This window comes from Oryctolagus cuniculus, chromosome 4, assembly GCF_964237555.1.
Source record: "Oryctolagus cuniculus chromosome 4, mOryCun1.1, whole genome shotgun sequence".
In the NCBI taxonomy this organism is placed as follows: Eukaryota; Metazoa; Chordata; class Mammalia; order Lagomorpha; family Leporidae; genus Oryctolagus; species Oryctolagus cuniculus.
Window position 1 is genome coordinate 85,726,335 of NC_091435.1, and position 20,272 is coordinate 85,746,606.

At 37.4% G+C, this 20,272-nt stretch overlaps 1 protein-coding gene across 10 annotated transcripts in view; it reads right to left on the reverse strand.

The window, feature by feature from the left end:
• Nucleotides 1–796: 796 nt before the first annotated feature.
• OPA1 (OPA1 mitochondrial dynamin like GTPase) overlaps nt 797–20,272 on the reverse strand; it is a 98,700-nt gene continuing 79,224 nt past the window's right edge. For 6 of the 10 annotated variants that reach the window (XM_008266679.4, XM_008266675.4, XM_008266676.4 and 3 more), the window contains 2 exons: nt 8,979–9,053; nt 797–5,731 (listed from right to left, as the gene is read on the reverse strand). In XM_008266679.4, the coding sequence (XP_008264901.1) occupies nt 8,989–9,053 (65 nt within the window). In that variant the 3' untranslated portion in view covers nt 797–5,731; nt 8,979–8,988. The remainder of the gene's footprint in view (nt 5,732–8,978; nt 9,054–20,272) is intronic. The other 4 variants (XR_011387994.1, XR_011387993.1, XM_070072353.1 and 1 more) reach the window with 2 other exon arrangements.

Consider the following 20,272-nt stretch of genomic DNA (forward strand, 5'->3'; position numbering starts at 1 on the left):
AGAACTGGGACTTGAACTCAAGGCACTTTGATACGGGATGCAAGCAACTCAAGCAGCATTTATCAGCTATGATAAACACCCATCCCTGTAACATGTATTCTTAACACTGCCATAAAATCTCTCTGTGGGAGGTTGCTAGCAGCATCACTGAGGCAGTGCCTGTGTCTCCACTGGTGCCTCTAGTCTCATTTTTGTTCCAGAAAGATTTTTGAGTCTTCTTAAGTACTTGGATAAGAACCAGTTTCACATGAGTTAATAAACTAAAAACAAAAAATAAACCAGACAACCCAACCAGCAACAACAAAAACTCTCTTTAGAATGAAAGGGCAACCTTGATTTAAAAACAGTTAGAAGTAGTATTTACCTCCTTGTAGTGACTTGATCCAAATGAGCCATAACACTAGTCCTAAGGGGTACATAACTCACAGCAAGTCTTTTGGGGAAGGTTCATATATGAGCTTGTCATGTTCAGTAACTCAATTCTGTCATTTTAGGAGAGATTTAACTTAATGCCTTATGATGCAGGTTTTTCTCACCCTTAGTTTTTATAAACTGTCCTCATTAGGCTAAAACTCACTCCAAATAAAACATTCCTGATATCATCTTAGTTTTTAACTTTTAACCACTCTTGTAGAGCTTGACCCAATCTTAAGTTTTCTACATTTATGAACTTTGTCTCATATATGTAGAACATAATCAGATCATGTTAGCCATTGAAAACTGGGTATGTGACTCCTTTAAAACCATTTTGTATTATCTATAAACTCATGGTAGCTACTTCAATTTGCTAAAAATATTTTTTAAAGATTTATTTTTTTTATTTGACAGGTAGAGTTACAGACAGTGAGAAAGAGACAGAGACAAAGTCTTCCATCCAATGGTTCACCTCTCAAATGGCCGCAATGGCTGGAGCTACGCCGATCTGAAGCCAGGAGCCAGGTGCCTCTTCCTGGTCTCCCATGCGGGTGCAGGGGCCCAAGCACTTGGGCCATGCTCCACTGCTTTCCCAGGCCACAGCAGAGAGCTGGACTGGAAGAGGAGCAACTGGGACTAGAATCTGGTGCCCATATAGGATGCCAGCGCCGCAGGCGGAGGATTAACCTAGTGCGCCATGGCGCCAGCCCCTGCTAAAAATATTAACTCTTCAATAGCACATGTTAACAGAAAAAGTTGTTCTATTATATCTTCAGTAATTTAATTCTTCAAATTTTTCTGATACATGAAGATTTTTGAATTGAACTGCACAAAAGATAAACAATTTAAAATACAACTTTCTTTGGGTCTCACACTAACATCAGTCTGCTAGCACAGGTAAGAGATATACATGCCAATACAACTGAAACGTGTTCTCCCCCATATACCTTCTAAAGAACTTAAAAGCCTCTTGACATTTCTTGACCAGAAATAATCTACTGTACAGCTACTGTGCACTATTTCTTGAAGCAGTCGTGACTCTAAGTCTTTTCCCAGTTTTGACTTCAGTGTATGAATCCTGGAGAAGGCACTCGTACACCTCCTTCTTTTACACATTAAATGAACAACAAAACAAGTATTCAGTAAAGATCATTTATGAGCCAGTTCTGGTAGGAAAAAGAAAGTGAGTAATGGGAGTTTTTAATCAGGTGGTAGATGGAATTAAATGATCTTTAAAATTCCTCTTAGTTCTAGCAGTTGTAACGTTTTAGTGAGCCTCACATGACTGAATATGCTAGCATCATTAATGAAAATGATAGCCATAGCAGAAAAATGCAATTAGAAAACTCACGTATTTTACTAAACAAACAAACCAATACACACAAACAAGTCCAAATATTTTGACAAATGTCATGAAAAAAAAGCACTGGTTGCCCACAGATAGCCATTGTAAAACGCAAAGCATATGAAATTCAAGCATTCAGGGAAGAGCCACGTTAAAAGCTTGTTAGACCAAGAATTTGGTTTTATGGTAAGGTCAAATAATGACTCTATGTACATAAATTTTTCTTTCTCTCTTCCTTATTAAGACAGAAAATTTAAAATTTCAAAAATTCTCTCCACTAACAGAATTATAATGTGATTTAAGCATCATTTAATTACACATCTACACAAATAACCTTAGATCAAGCACAGGCAAAATATAAGTTGCAGAAACATCTACATGTAGTATGAAGTTTTTAAAAAATAATACAAAGTTCATTCACAGTGCACAAGTGACAACAATGTAAGTTTTAAATATTTACACAACACATAGTCATGATCATTCCAAAGGTAAGAGCAGTTTAAAGTACATTTCCATACTGCTAAAGTACCTGAAATTATAACACATACCAGCTTAGAGGATGGAGACAAAAACCATTACTTTGATCCCCTTTGTTGGAAAGAGAAAATACCACATTTCTTTTCTCAGATAAATACACCTAAAATAAATAAATACAAAATGAACGAGTTAAGGAATTTCTCTTTTAAAGCTACATGCTCAATCTCAGCTGTAAAATTCCAAGCAGTGAGCACAGGAAGGGCCTCTCTCTGCAGTGTTCCTACTCAGTTTTACATTGTTCATTTGCATCTGGAAGCTAAACAGTTTGTGGGAAGGAGGCTGTTGGAAAAAGCCTGGAAAATGGGGGTAATACAATGAGAGAATATAGCTAAATTACTACATTGTTATGCCTGTGAAGTGTAGTGAACTCCATTCAAGTGTGACGTAGCAAGAATCACTAGCTTCCTATCATGTATCACTGATTTTTCAAATTAATATCTGAACCAAATTAATTTTGGATATACCTATGCGAAAATTCAGTCTTCCTTAAGGAGCATTCCTCAGCTTTGTAAACTGACATGAAAAACAAATGATTTCTTGTCTAATTAGAATTTAACTTCTGTATACTGAATATCTGAAGTTATTTTTAATTTCAATTTGAATTTCTAATTTTTGAACTATAGACACAACACAGAGTTTCTGTTAAGACTGAATTTTATTTTTTCCTCTCTGCAACTCTGCTTCTAAGAAAAAAAAGCATGCTCAGAGATTAACTAAAAAGGAGAAAAAAAAAAAAGCCTCCATGAAAGAAGACTGTTTAACTGAAGGGGATGGAGACAATGCCAAGTTCTCATGGTATTTATAATAATATTAATTTTCACCACCTACTTATATTTAAGGATATTGATCTCAAAGGAATAAAGACCCCTCCCTCCCCCTCTGTTAAAAACTTATACAGAGGGTTGTGATGAAAGTACTAATAACATCAGACTTTTTCTTGGAAGAAATATACAGAAATATAGTGAGGGCATTCTTTTCTCCTACCCAAAATTCATGGAAATATGAAGTCCTATTTCTTTTCTTTTTCAGAAACAGATGTGTAGTTGTAACAACTAAATTTTACAACTGTAAAAAATCTTCAATAACATTTTATAATGAGCTACCACCAGCACTGGCTGGAGGGGTTTAACCAGTGAGGGCCTCTCTTCACTTTTTACAGACTGTTACAGAGCTCTACTCCCTTTCTGTTTTCAGCACCATCCCTACCTCTAGGCGAAACACCAAAGGCTTTTCACTACTTATCTACCAAATAATGTACATAGCTACCACCTGCTTAAGATATACTTTGGAAATACTTTTTTATCAGCAGTATAAAACAAGTATTTACAGAACCCCCAGTCTCTGAAATGTTCTGTGATATTCTCCAACCTTGTGCGCTAAGTGTCAGATCTTGAGGGAACACAATGGAGAATGTACTAATATAAAAAAAGGTGGCCCGGGGCGGGGTACCCAAGGAGGTGGCATGAAAACTGGTACCAACAAACAGTTCCAAGAAAACTGGAGACTGTAAAATAAAAACTGTCACACAGAGGGCACTTTTATTAGCATAATGAAAGCCCAATGAACAGGCAACAAATGAGACATTTTAGGTAAAGAATAGTCTATCTCATTGCTTTAAAGAGCAGCTGCTCAAAGAAAACTAGGAAAGTTGATTATCCACAATGATCATTTCCTAGGTGGTCTATCCAGATTAAATCAATCTAAGAATTTCTTAGGTCCTAAAGATTTAATGAAGTTATTAAAATCCAGAAATTATTTTAGGGAAGTGAAAGAATCATGAAAAGGTCATTAATGATAAAGATCTTGAGTTATTAGATCGAAGAGATCTCACTGATCAAATGAATGCCTCAGGACTGATTAAAGAGATGAAGGGGATGTTCAAGAAGACACTTGAAAATTCTGGGGATCCCAGTTCTGATTGTTAAGTTTTAGGAAGAATGGCTTTTAAAAGTTCTTGTTTACATCCAGTGACTTACTTATTAATTATTAGTTTTGAAATCTAGATTGTCCATTTTACTTTTTTGATTATATTCACTTACATAATATAACAAGTACATTACATCACATACCCAATTGATTTTAATTTCCTGAGCCTTATTAAGAACAAAAAAATTCTGTACTAAGGTTATATCTTCCATTAATTTTTGAGACTGAGTAGTTCTCTTGGGTACACGCAGATGTGTACTTAAACCACCACCAGATTTACATTTGTCTTCCTGTGGAAGTTCAGTTAATATCATTCCCCCAATGCCCATCTTTTGGCAGTAGAGCTCACAGGTTTTTTGGTACTTCAATTATGGAGCAGGCTTTCAATGGGAAGGGAGAATTGGATGATGCTTTTTGTAATTTAAGTAAATATGTTTAATTTTAGAGTCTCTAAGATAGTTTATCAAATAAATATTTATTAAAGGATGGAAAGAAAGTCCTTTAACCAATAAAAAAATGGTATCTAAAACACAGCAAAATGTTATAGGAGTATTATTGTAACTGAACTGCAATTTTTCTTTAGATATTCCACTATGAGAGACAATCAACATTATTCTAATTGTTGAAATAATTTCTATTTAAGTTTTATTAAAGAAAATATTTTCCTGACTTGTAGTTGAAATGTTTGACAACATTTTAGATAAAATTAGTTGATTATTAATCTCTCCCATCTTGTATCATATAGCAATGGCTCTGTCTAGAGGGATAATAATTAAAAAAATACATTGTTAATAGCCCAACTTAAGTTATACAACATCCAAAACTAAATTAATTTTAAATGCATACAGAGTGTGCCAAAATAGTAACTGAATCAAGTAGGTAAGGATCTACCGACTTAGATTCCATAGAAAACTTCTAAGCTATCAAGGAAAAGTTGAACTTTCTTGCACTGAATGTACATTGGGTTCTTAAAATCTAAATTAACCTATTTATGGGGGTCTTCTGCTAACCAATTTCCTTTCGTGTAATGAACATAAACTGAATTATCACAAATAGCTCCTGGAATTACAGATATACAGATGATGACTAAGCAGCTATTATCACTTTATATGATTGCTAACTTTTCAAAAAATTGCTTTAAGTTTTATTTCAAAACATCTAGCACTGTATTTTTGGAAAAGAAATGCCACTGCAAGACAGCAGTTAATGAATTAAATTAATATCACCACAAATGAGACAATAAGCAGAGCGTTTCTTATCCTCAGCCTAATGGTTATCCCATTGTATTATCTCCATTTGTTACTTTGATACAATAAAATGACAACCATTTTTCCATTCAAAAGGCAGCTGATGGTCAAAGTGCCTATAACACAAATGAAATGTTTTCACCCCGTGACTTCCCTGTGTATTTAGAAAGGTGGACAAGCAGAAGGAAAAGAGGCAGGACAAAAGACTTGACGTTTTCTTTCTTCAGCTGTATGCAGAAGTGGTAATATTATGAGTAGGATTCTGTAAAAATAAATCCATTTGGTCAAATTAGGTCGAGGGAGATAATGGCAATGTTTCTAAACAAACTTTATTATGGCATCATCATAAAAATCCTGAAGCTTAACTGTCAAAAGTTTGATAGATGTTTGTGGACTAAAACAAAATTAATAAAATGTTATCCAACATGATGTAAGAATAAAAAAATACCAGAATTAATTTCTTAAAAAAAAAAAGAGTTAAAACACATTAAAATCAATTAGTATGGAAGAATCTGTATATGGCTGTGTTGGGTATCAATGTCCTCAGCAAATATCAGAATCACAACAACTTAAAACTATTATTTAAAAAAGCAAAACTACCAGGCTAAAGAACTCCAGCATGTTTAAACTGCAACTGAGAAACTAATCCTTTGAATGAATATTTGGTAACTTCTTTTTTTTTAAGATTTATTTATTTATTTGAAAGGCAGTAATAGAGAGAGAGAAGGGGAGGGAAGGAGGGGGAAAGGGAGAGAGAGAGAGAGAGAATCTTTAGATCTTCCATCCATTGGGTCACTCTCCAAATGGCTGCAACAGCCAGGGTTGGGCCAGGCAGAAGCCAGGGGCCGGAAGCTTTTTCTGGGCCTCCCATGTGGGTGCAGGGGCCCAAGTACTTGGGCCATCTTCCACTGCTTTCCAGGCACCATTAGCAGGAAACTAGATAGAAATAGAGCAGCTGGGGACTGGAAGTGGTGCCCACATGGTATGCTGGCACTGTGGGCGGCAGCTTAACCTTCTATGCCACAGCGCCAGCCCTGTTTGTCAACTTAAATAAAATGGTCAGAAGGAGGCAAGACTACAATTACGTTAGATTTATTCTTTAATGAACAGTAGGGTTCAAGAAAAGATCATCTGTCCAATTCCTAGATTTTTTATTTTTTTACAGGCAGAGTGGACAGTGAGAGAGAGAGACAGAGAGAAAGGTCCTCCTATTCTGTTGGTTCACCCCCCAATGGCCGCTGCGGCTGGCGCGCTGCGGCCGGCGCACCGCGGCCGGCACACCGCGCTGATCCAAAGCCAGGAGCCAAGTGCTTCTCCTGGTCCCCCATGCAGGCGCAGGGCCCAAGGACTTGGGCCATCCTCCACTGCCCTCCCGGGCCACAGCAGAGAACTGGACTGGAAGAGGAGCAACCGGGACAGAATCCAGTGCCCCAACGGGGACTAGAACCCATGGTGCCGGCGCCACAGGCGGAGGATTAGCCTAGTGAGCCACGGCGCTGGCCCGATTCATAGATATTTTTAACAGTTAACAGAGTCATAAATCATAAGGTTAGAGAAGTGCCTTAGAGATTCTAGACAGAAAGGAAACAAAGGAAAACTGGGATGGTTCCCCTAGGCTCAGGGCCTCTCCACACACAAACATCACACTAAGCTCTTAGGGCTGCAGTCACCTGCTCTTGGGACAGAAACAGGCAAGTTCCCAGCAGCAACAGCAACTCTGGCCGTCATCGGCTTAGGGGAAAGAAGCTATTATGTAAAATAGTACATGGCTCCGAACTTACATATTTCAACAACTAACACAAAATGAGAACTACAGCTTTTATTTTATTTTTTCCTTTTAGAGCTTTCATTTTTAATGTGGTTTCTGTGGATTTCATAAATATTTTCCCCCACCTGTAGACAAAAGTGTCATGTAAACTCTAGTGCTAAAGAGAAGATCCAAATCAGAAATTAGTAAAAACAATGATCTCTAATAGAAACTATTCATAGTAAGTATAATGACAAGGATATTTTAATACTTTACAGTTTTAAAGTAAAATTTTCATGGACTGACAATGTAGAAAAATTTAAAAACAAAGTAAAAACATTAACATTATTTTTGGCTTGTGTTAAAGATGATTATGTATTTTTGTATACTTTTATACATCTATCTGTCTTTGAGTATGAAATAAACAAAGTAACAAAGGTTGGTTCTAAAGTTTTCTTTTTTTTTTCTTTTGTCTGAACAGGCAGAGTGGACACTGAGAGAGACAGACAGAGAGAAAGGTCTTCCTTTGCTGCTGGTTCACCTCGCAATGGCTGCTGCGGTCGGAGTGCTGCAGCTGGCGCACCGCGCTGATCCAAAGCCAGGAGTCAGGTGCTTCTCCTGGTCTCCCATGCGGGTGCAGGGCCCAAGCACTTGGGCCATCCTCCACTGCACTCCCTGGCCACAGCAGAGAGCTGGCCTGGAAGAGGGCCAACTGGGACAGAATCCGTACAGACCGGGACTAGAACCCGGTGTGCCAGTGCCGCAGGCAGAGGATTAGCCTATTGAGCCGCGGCGCCAGCCGGTTCTAAAGTTTTCTAACTCCTTCTTCTCTGCTGGTATACTGTTTGAAATGCCATAGGAACTATGATATATATGACATAAATGTGTATTTATTTTATTATAATAAATATATATAAACATATACACACATATATATATAATAAAAGTAGAGTGGGTAGGTTGGTTTAAGAGCCTTTTCTGAGCTAAAATGAGTACAGCCAGTGAGCAAACCTTTCACATTTCTATTCCTTTTAGTTCTGACCAGGCTGTAAGCTACCTGTAGGGTCAGGCTTACAGGGTGATGAACTATTTTAAATAAATGAAAATGGCTTAACTGTACTATTTTTCTTCTTAACTTTTTCAACAAAAACAAAGACTTACTGATTATAATTCCTCAGTGATAAAAAACAACTGAGTATGCTAGTAAGGGCAATCTTTACATATATATTTTATTAGGAACATGTTCTAATGCCAGACCAAAGAATTAGACAACATATACATTAAGAAAAATATTAAATTCTAAGGGTACAGAAATTAAATAAGAAAAGGCCTTTTCTAATTGTTTTTAAACAAAAGGGAGAATGAGAACAAACTGCACTTTTAGCCTACCCAAATAAAACACTTTTGCAAGTGGAATATTTAACATCCATGTAATTATTCATTAACTATGAACAACTAGGAATAAACTAGTGACAACTACAATTCAATGCTTTACATGCAGAAAATGCATTGCCTGTACATTATAATCTTAACTCTTTGTTCACCTTTGTTTTCTTCAAAATAAATTCTAGGAAATAATTTTAGTTCAGCCAGAAAGCAATCAAGTTATTTAAAACAGTATTATACATATTAAATTCAGAAGCTAGTTTCAGAGATTCATGCAATGAAAGTTATTATGTAAGTAACAAGCAGGATACAATTAAGCAGAACAAAGTCGTTTAAAATACAAATTTTGTATTTAGTTAGTACCAATTTTACTCACTTAATATAATTTATTTCTCCTGATGAAGAGCTTCAATGAAAGCATCTAGTTTTTCTTGAATTTCTCTAACTTTCTCTGTGGACAGAAAATGAAATCATACATTAGTTAAATAAAAACAAATTAATTAATTAATTTATTTATTTTTATTTTTTGACAGGCAGAGTGGACAGTGAGAGAGAGAGACAGAGAGAAAGGTCTTCTTTTGCCGTTGGTTCACCCCCCAAAGGCCGCTATGGCTGGCGCGCTGCGCTTGTCTAAAGCCAGGAGCCAGGTGCTTCTCCTGGTCTCCCATGGGGTGCAGGGCCCAAGCACTTGGGCCATCCTCCACTGCACTCCCTGGCCACAGCAGAGAGCTGGCCTGGAAGAGGGGCAACCGGGACAGAATCCGGCACCCCAACCGGGACTAGAACCTGGTGTGCCGGCGCCGCAAGGCGGAGGATTAGCCTAGTGAGCCGCGGCGCCGGCCACAAATTTATTTTTCAAAGGCATTGCAAGTCATAGTAGACAATTTCACTAAACAATCTAGCATATATATTTACCTGTTTGGGGAAAAGGGGGAAAAAAAAGTCTCACTATTCCACTTTATACCCCAGAATGTCCAGATTGATTAAAGAAGTAACTTGGCTATTTATTTGGAAGGGGGAGGTGGGAGGTTGTATTGAGAATGTAATTGTGTGTATGTACACACACACACACACACACACACACACAATTATGTACAGAACTGTGAAGAATAAACCTGGACTCATAGTTAGCAATGTCTGGAACAGAAAAAATATATAAAACAATGAAACAATTTTAAAAAATCTAAAGAAAATACAGGTGGGTATTTAACTGGTGTTAAACTGAGAAATGACTTTTTAAGCATAAAGTAATAGAACCAGCCTGACTTTGGCTGTTGCGGCCATTTGGGGAGTGAACTAGTGAATGGAAGACCTTTCTGTCTCTTCCTCTCTCTCCTTTTCTGTAACTCTTTCAAATAAATAAATCAATCCTTTTTAAAAAATAGGTGTTGAAGGTAAATAAATCTTAAAAAAAAAAAAAGCAGTCAAACCAATGAAAATACTTGCTTTACCCAAATAAGGCCATGTCCTTAGTTTTATAATTGATTTGTTTAGTTGCTTAGAGACAGCCCGTTCTATTTTTTTTTCCAATGAATTTTTAGAGTTTCACATAATGAGTTTCAGCTCACTAGTTGAAGAATTTGTATAAACCAGAGGGGAGGTACAGTTTCAGAGAATTTTAAAAATGAACAGGATCTTTAAAAAATATCTAACCTAAATAGCACAACACACAGAAATCTCAAACAGATGTTTACAGCCTCAGCAGCTCTTGCAAACATTTCAATGAGAAATATTTCTACTTGGAAACACTGAACTAGATGAAGACAGGAATCCAACTCCATTTGATGCATCATTTGAGTCCAACAGGGAGCTGCAGGGTCAGCTCTACCCATCCTTTTGTCCTATCATTGACTTCTGTCTTCAGCTGGATGGACTACCTGTGGGCCTGTAGTACAGTAATATCACTCATAAGAGACTCTTTAGAACAAGATCTATTTGTATTGAAAGATACAAGAGCCACTCTGATGCAGGCATCTAACCCTGTAAGGACTAACTATTTATTTATTTATTTACTTATTTTTATTTTTTTATTTTTGACAGGCAGAGTGGACAGTGAGAGAGAGAGACAGAGAGAGAAAGGTCTTCCTTTTGCCGTTGGTTCACCCTCCAATGGCCGCCGCTGCAGCCGGCGCACCGCGCTGATCCGATGGCAGGATCCAGGATCCAGGTGCTTTTCCTGGTCTCCCATGGGGTGCAGGGCCCAAGCACCTGGGCCATCCTCCACTGCACTCCCTGGCCATAGCAGAGAGCTGGCCTGGAAGAGGGGCAACCGGGACAGAATCCGGCGCCCCGACCGGGACTAGAACCCGGTGTGCCGGCGCCGCAAGGTGGAGGATTAACCTATTGAGCCACGGCGCCGGCTCAGGACTAACTATTAAGAAGATTCTTGGAGCCACTGCTGTGGAGTAGGAGGTAAAGATGTTGCCTGCAGCGCCGGTATCCCACGTGGGTGCCGTTTCGAGTCCCAGCTGCTCCACTCTCAATCCAGCTCTCTGCTTTGGCCTGGGAAAGCAGTGGAAGATGGCCAAGTCCTTGAGCCCCTGCACCTGAGTGGGAGACTCCGAAGAATCTCCTGGCTCCTGGCTTTGGATCGGCCCAGCTCCGGTGCTGTGGCCATTTGGGGAGTGAACCAGTGGATGGAAGAGCCCCCATTCTCCCCTCTTTGTAATTTTTTCAAATAAATAAATATTTTAAAAAGAAAAGTCTTGAGAGCATTTTTTCTAAATGAAAACAATAGGTTCGCGTGCCTTAAGGGCTGATTCTGAGGCCAGAGTGCTGTTTAGGACATCTGCCATTCTATGGGTCTGCTGTGTATCTCGCTTCCCATGTTGGATTGTTCTCTCCCTTTTTATTCTATCAGCTAGTATGAGATATTACAGGCATGGAAAGCCAAAACACTCTAGCAAAAAAAAAAAAAAGACCTAAATGAAAGATCTCCGCGAGTGAGACCCCAGTGGAAAGAACAGGTCATCAAAGAAGGAGGTACCTTTCTCTGAAGGGAGGAGAGAACTTCCACTCTGACTACGACCTTGTCTAAATATGATCAGAGTTGGTGAACTCAAAAGGCTTCCATAGCCTTGGCAACTCATGACAAGAGCCTAGGGTGATTACTGATGCCATAAACAAGAGTGTCAAATTGCTAAGTCAACAACAGGAGTCACTGTGCACTTACTCCTCATGTAGGATCTCTGTCCTTAGTGTGCTGTACATTGTGATTTAATGCTATAACTAGTACTCAAACAGTATTGTTCACTTTGTGTTTCTATGTGGTGCAAGCTGTTGAAATCTTTACTTAATATATGTTAAACTGATCTTCTGTATATAAAGAGAATTGAAAATGATTCTTGATGTGAATGGAAGGGGAGAGGGAGTGGGAAAGGGGAGGGTTGCGGGTGGGATGGAAGTTATGGGGGGGGGAAGCCATTGTAATCCATAAGCTGTACTTTGGAAATTTATATTCATTAAATAAAAGTTAAAAAAGAAAGAAAGAAAGAAAAAAACAATAGGACTACTTAATTCACATCAACAGGAAAACCACAGAATAGAAAACTGCCAAATTTCCCTTAAAAAGCTATGCTTTCACAAAATATTTTGCAATGTATCAGGACATAGTACTATCATGCCTTGAAAATTCAGGAATGACAAAAAGGACATTTAAGGAAGTTACTAGAAAGTCATGGGTTGAGGATGTGTACATGTTGAAGGAAAGAAAGAATGGCGGTGTTGGGGCTGGCCCTGTGGCACAGTGGGTTAAAGCCCTGGCTTGCAGTGCTGGCATCCCGTATGAGCACCAGTTTGATTCTTGGCTGCTCCACTTCCAATCCAGTTCCCTGCTAATGCATTTGGCAAAGCAGCAGAGGACTGGGTCCCTGATGCTCACAAGGGAGACCCAAAGAAGCTCCTGGCTTCGAATTAGCTCAGCTCCGGCCGTTGCAGCCAACTGGGGAGTGAACTAGCAGATGAAAACCTCTATCTGGGGGCTGGCGCTCTGGCTCACTTGGTTAATCCTCCACCTGCAGCGCCAGCATCCCATATGGGCTTCGGGTTCTAGTCCCGGTTGCTCCTCTTCCAGTCCAACTCTCTGCTGTGGCCTCGGAGGGCAGTGGAGGATGGCCCAGGTGCTTGGGCCCCTGCACCTGCCTGGGAGACCAGGAGGAGGCACCTGGATCCTGGCTTCGGATTGGCGCAGTGCTGGCCGTGGCAGCCGTTAGGGGAGTGAACCAATGGAAGGGAGACCTTTCTCTCTGTCTCTCTCTCACTGTCTATAACTCTACCTGTCAAAAAAAAAAAAAAAAAAAAAAAAAAGAAAGAAAGAAAGAAAGAAAACCGTTGTCTATCTCTGCCTCTCTCTAACTCTTTAAAATAAATAAAATAAATCTTCATTTTTTTTTTTTTGGAGGGGTTAGATAAAGGAGTTGTGATAAATGTATCCTTTTAATACTAAAAAGGATTCCTTTCATCACTTGTTCTTCTACTTAATGCACTGATGGTATGACAGAGATGATAGCCTATATTTAAGCAGCATTCCTGGGCTGGTGCTGTGGCATGGTGGATAAAGCCAGCCACCTGTGGCGCTGGCATCCCATATGGGCACTGGGTTGAGTCCTGGATAACTCCGCTTCCAATCCAGCTCTCTGCTATGGCCTGGGAAAGCAGTAGAAGATGGTCCAAGTGCTTGGGCCCCTGCACCCCTGTGGGAGACCTGGAGGAAGCTCCTGGCTCCTGGCTTTGGATCAGCGCAGCTCTGGCCATTGTGGCCAATCAGGGAGTGAATCAGCGGATGGAAGACCTCTTTCCCTCTCTCTCTCTGCCTCTCCTCTCTCTCTATGTAACTCTTTTTTTTTTTTTTAAAAGAAAAATAAATAATTTTTTTTTTTTAAAAAGCAGCATTCCTTGCTTCTCCCACTCTAGGAAGTGTCAACTGTTTACGTTGATTTCAAATTTGACTTTTCACTTGGCCCTTATACAAAATCACTGCTAAAGATGAGGATATTAAAGCCTGGAGTTAACTTTGTCCACATTCTTCTGATTCAGAAACATACTCATATGTTGACTCTCATGGTAAGAAAGCATATGCTGTCATCTTAAGTTCATTTGTTGTAGTATTACCTTTTATGTGAAATAAGACACAGTTTGGTAAAAACCAGAGGACAGAATAGTTATTGATACTTTCTAAACATTCTTGAGCCAAAGGATGCCCCAAAATTGCATAATCCACTATCATAGTCTGGTGAATATTATTATCTCTTGAGGAGACTAAATCTACACACATTTGAAGAAACCCTTGGAGAAAAAGTTCTGAAGTATAAAACTCGACAAAAATTGTTTAGTCTCTTCAGAGTCTAGAACAATGCTTGGATTACCATATGTGTCCAGGAGGTACTCAACTGAATGAAGTTCCTCAATATATGGCATAGAAAATAAGTGAAGAAAGTCATTTGGTGGGCTTTCTGGATAATTAAAAACTAACCAAGAGGGCATAAACCAGGACTAGAAGAGCTAGAGGAAGCCTGGTTACAGAAGGCAGGGTTCACTTAGGTAATGAAGGTCAAGGAAAGCTGAGTGGTCACACCCGAACTAGATAGGCGACACAGAAAATATTCAGATCTAACAGTGTGAGGAAGAAACTTCAACTTAATTATTGCACCATTTTATCAAGGCTGAAATACACTAACTATAAATTCATGTGCAGCTTTAGAAACTACACTCTGATTTCATGTTTTGCAAGGAAAACTACATTACAAATAATAAGCAGTATTATTTCACATGTTTGAATTCGTTTATTTAAAATTTTGATAGAAGTTTTCAAGACATCTTGGGCATTCGCTATACTATATGGCTGCACAAAAACTGACTTATTGATAAAAATGAGGTTGAATATTAGCAACTAAAACTTTTTACTTCCTTGATCCTTCTAAATTAATCCATCAATATCACAGTGTTTTTAAATTTCAAATGTTACTATATTTATTTGAGAAACATGCAAAGATATTAATAATGATCTAATTAAAAAGAACACTTCCTTTTCTATCAAATATCTGGGTTAAATATTCATACCTAGAGAATTCTTATAAAATTTGTGATTTACTTGATAAAGTAAACCAATTCAGGAAGGGATTAACAGCTATTTCTGTTACACAGAATTCTACATGTAGTGGATACTGAGTCTACTTTCCATTTATCCAATGTTTACTTAAAAGATGAGCTATTTCAAACACCAATTCATTGTGCTTCTTGATTGAGTCATGAATATTCCAATAATCCCCAACTCATAAACCGTGAGTGTCAGTGAATGAGGTTCCTTCTCTTTTCTCTTTCCTTCACATGACTTGACACCCATTCAGGTTTCGGGCCTCTTGATCTCCACATGAAATGATACTGCTACTCTCATTTTCTTTTTTAGTCTTCTGATACTGCTCTAAAAGTCTCAAATATAGACTAATCTGTAATTAGGTTCTGAATACACTGTGAATACCAAAAGGCCAAACCCAGGAGAAGGTTCACTTCAGTGGTTAATAACAGTTTAGAACGGGAACAAAGAACCACACACAAAATACTACCACATGCACAGAAATAAACCTTTTACTATGTTTGAAGCTTTTCAAAAAGCATGAAGAAACAAGCTGCAAACTTACTAGTGTAGTAGACTCTAAGTGAACCACACATCCAAAGAACCAAATGTATCTTAACTTTTATAACATGTTGCATAAACATTTGGTATCAAATATTAAGATACTTCTCGTAATATATTTGCTTTTTATTAGACAGTTATGCTATACAAGTACCTCTTAGAAGCTAAGCATTTAAAAGAATCTTTACTATAGAGAAACAAGAAAAAAGGTACTTAGATTTAGCCCAAGAAAAACCTGTACTTTTATAATCAATGGAAGGATTAACCAGAGACAGAAATGTAGAGCTAAATCTGGCATTTATCTTCTCAATTTCAACCCTGTAGGTTTTTTCTTCTTGTATAAAGTCATGATTATTTTTAAGCACCCTCGTTAATGAAGACAAACAGAATACTTCTGCTTGTAACAGAATGAGGCATCAATTCATCTGTCCTGGAAAGCAATAAAAACTAGGACAGTGCAAAGCTAGGGTTTCCAGGCTTCTGAGGCCTGTGAAGGCTGGCTTAATTTCATTATTCAAAACATGAAACAGAAACCTTTGTTTGGACTAGAATTATATGTTACCTTAAAAACTATTTATTTATGCTGATTAGGAGCTATATTTAGTTCTTGTATGTATAATTAAAAAGAACATACAGCGTATAGTTACAGACAAAAATCTTCTAAAACATGGGCTTCACAGGAGTGTACAATAACAAAACTGTTTGATGAAAACTTTTCAGCAGTCCTTGGCTTAACATATTTAATAATCAACAGGGCAGTTATTTTACACAGTTTTTTAAAAATAAAGGACAGAACATAATATAATGCATATCTTATTCATATCAATGTGGTATTTTGTTATTAACCTTGTGGACAAGTAACTGTGGACAAGCCGGTTCTACTTTCTTGATCTATAAAATGAGAGAATCTATCCAGAAGAATTCAAAGCCCATATTACTTTAAATTTTAGGACTGAAATGTAGTTCTCTAATTATCTGCATCCTTTTAAACTTGTATTATTGTTTATTCCTTAGTATCATTTTATTTAACTGATGTTAACCTTCCAGTAAAACATGTAATCACAAATTGCAGTACTATTCTCACAGGGTTACATCATTTATTTTGGAGAGAACACTTTTTTCTTTTTGCTGCAAATCAGTGTGGGGAACAGCATGGACTGCTTGTATAAATTATTTAAAAAAAAAATTTGTCATTTGAGATCACTCAGCTCAGCACAGTCCTTGCTGTGTAAGGGATGCTCATAAATATTCATTAATTCTTCACTCATTCATTGTTGAGTGATATGACTTAAATACCTAATTCAAACATTAAATATGATTATAGAAAAAAACTACTATTTTTATCAGCACAAATCAATATGATTTAGTAAAAAGCTGCCTTAAGACAGTTTGTGAAGTAAATAACATTATACCTGCTAAACATATAAATAGTTCAACAGCAACTAGTGGGTAAGTTCAGACTTTTTTTTTATAGTATAAGCAGTGCTGCAAGGCCTCATTTGGCTACATATGATAAAAATATCTGCAAATAATTTCTATATGTTTTGAAGCCTATTCCCCAGATATTGAAGGATCTAAGAGGTATAAAAAGCCGGACATAATACCTAAATATATATGTTAATCTATATAGATAAAAATATTATAAATGTTCACTTAATTTTAATTTAAAATTATATATAAATTACAAGTGATAGTTATAAATAATCGACATATTTAATATTTAGATCTTATGTTCAGGTTTTTACACCTCTTAGATCCTTCAACTAGGGGCTGGTGATGTGAGGTAGCAGCTTAAGGCTACCACCTGTAGCACTGGCATCCCATATGGGTGCTGGTTTGAGTTTCAGCTGCTCCATTTCCAATCCAGCTCCCTGCTAATGCACCTGGGAAAGCAGCAGAGGATGGCCCAAGTCCTTGGACCTCGTACCCATGTGGGAGACCTGGATGAAGCTCCAGTCTTCGGCATGGCCCAGTCCTGGCCTTTGCGGCCATCTGCGGAGTGAACCAGTAGATGGAAGACCTCTTTCCCTGCCTCTACTTCTCTGTAACTCTGATTTTAAAGTAAATGAATAAATCTTAAAAAAAAAATCTCTCAACTTTCATATGTAGATGTTAATCCTACTGCTCAATTATTTATAATAGGTCAACCTTAACAAAGAGTAGTATCAATCCATGTGCTGTGAGTATCAACGGAACCCTGAACTGTTGGCTAATGAATCTTACTAAATGATTCATCTGCAAAAAAGAGACAATAATATAGAAGATTGTATGGGGGATGTACAAGGGTTCTCAAAATTTCATAAAAGTGAAATTTCATAAAAGATAAATTTATTTTGGTGCAAAAAATTTAAAAAGCCATGTGTAGTTCTATTATAATACACATTTTCCATGAACTTTTAGAAGAATATCTGCATGGATTTCAACTGTTTTGTATCCAAATAAACTTATCTTTTAATTGTGTTCCATGAACTTTTTGAATTACAGTCCCATGTTTACATAATTTTTTTTTTAACTTTTTATTTTTACTTCTTTATCTGAAAGGTGGAGACACAGAAAGAGTGAGATCCATCTCCTGTCTCACTCCTCAAGTGCCTGAAAAAGCAGAAGGCAAGAGCCAGGAATTCAATCTGGATTCCCAAGTGGGCAGCAGGGGCAGATGTGCACTAGCAGAAAGCTGGACATGGGAGTCAACACCAGGCCCTCCAATGTGGCCCTCCAATGTGGGATGCAGGTATCTCAAGTGGCATCTTAACCACTGTATCAAATGCCCAGCCTCCTACCACATTAATTCATCTTTAGATCCTATTTTATCTTCAGATAAGCCAAACAGCTATGTGTTTGGAATATGTCATTTTGATTTCTCCCACAACTACATATCATTGGAGAACATTAAAATAAAGAGCTGCATGGAATTTATGATTACATGTAACCATTGGACTCACTGTATCATCTACTGCAGTATCCACTAAGAGGACAGACGAGAGAACTTTCTCTCTGGGAATTATTCATGCTTCTCCTAAGTTAACTGTTGTTTTGACTGATGGCCACCGTGAATCACGTAATAAACTCTGTACTACCTCTAGGAAGCCCATGGCTAAATCTGTTGGAACTTATTTCTAGCAAAGTATGTAGAACCTTTGAGCACGTATTTTGAGGGGGTTACTAATCTTTAATCCAAAGTTTCACTTCATTTCACTTACCCGGATTTCCCCTTTCTTTCCATGTAACCTTTCCACTTAAATATTTTGTTTAAAAAGATTTTATTTATTATGATAGGCAGAGTTACAGACAGAGAGATGGAGAGACAGAGAAAGGTCTTCCATCTGCTGTTCACTCCTCAAATGGCCTCAATGGCTGGAGCTGGACTGATCCAAAGCCAGGAGCCAGGAGCTTCTTGCGGGTCTCCCATGCAGGTGCAGGGACCCAAGAGCTAGGGCCATTTTCTACTGTTTTCCCAGGCCATCAGCAGAGAGTGGGATCCGAAGAGAAGCAGCTGGGACATGAACCGGTGCCCATATGGGATGCTGGCACTGCTGGCGGAGATTTAGCCTACTATGCCACAGCACCAGCCACTCAGATATTTTTTATCTTCCCTACAGGGACAAATGTTTGTAAGCTGCCTCAAATAATTTTTTTTAATAAACCAGGGAATTAATGAACTAGTTCTAGCAAGTTTGTTTGTAGAAGATACATATATTCACTTATGCATATAATATATCATATTATACCAAAAGTAAGTCCTTGTATACTGGTAATGATTTTTATACTAGCAATTTGAGAATACTCCACAAGATAGAGAGGAAGGGTAGACTATCACATTTAGCATCCTAGAAATAATTTCTGCATGGAGGAAAAATTATTTTTTATTTCTGTTTAACTTTTGGAAAACTCAATGACTTAAATACCTATACTTATGGCACTTATTTATTTTCAGAAATAGAAGAATTTTAACTTTTATGGAATTTATGATCACCTTTTAAAATGTAAAAGATTCTAGCATAGCATTATAATTGTCTTCTGTGAATTATTTTATTCTGTATTCAGTACATGCTTTGTATCGATAAAACCAAATTATCACTAAAAAGACTTTTTTATTATTTTTCAACTTATTGATGGATGCACGATTGAAATGCAAAAAGAATAAATGTTAAGGGTGTACAACATGGTATTTTGATAAATATATGTACATTGTGAAATGACAATCACAATCAATCTAAATAACATACTCATTAGCTCATAGAGTTGCCATTTCTATTTTATGATAAGAACATTTAAGACCTACTCTCAGCAAATTTCAGATACATAGTATAGTATTAGTACCACACTGTACAAGAGGTATTCAAATAGTTCTTGGAAAATGCAATCAGAGGAAAAGTTTATTTTGGAATCCATGCATAATATTTTCATAATAAACATTTCTCATGAGATTTTGAAAGACTTCTCACATGAATTTCAAAATGTTTTGCACCAAAATAAACTTATCTTTAATTATCTTTTTAAACTTTATAATTTTTTAACTGATTCAATATACTTTACTATTTTATATGCTAATTCAGTAATACATTGGTTTCTTTTTTCCAAAAAAGATTAAAACATATTCTTTCTAAATAAACACATTCTATTTGCTCCCACAGAAAAATCCAAATATCAACACATCTGTAAAAGTATGATTTAGGCAATTAATTGGGAAGACAAGAAAAGATCAGTAAAATACTTTATTCTAATCAACTGAAATGCTTTTAAGAAATCTACCATTTTTTTCTCCCTCTTCTGTTTCCTTCTTAATTCTTAAAAGTACGTTTTACTCTGAATTTTGTTGGGAGGAAAGCTGAAACATTTTAAGAAAAGGAAAACCACCCAGGCAGCCCTTAAAGAGATAGGACATCATTTATCACCTGAAAAGACAGATTTATAAGAAGAGGGCCCCTTCTGTTCCTTTAAGACTGCAAAACAGATGGGAAGTGAATGGACAGTCAATGGGACAAGAAAACACATGGGAGGTGCTTCTGTATGTATGTTCCCAGCATAAGAAAGAGGTC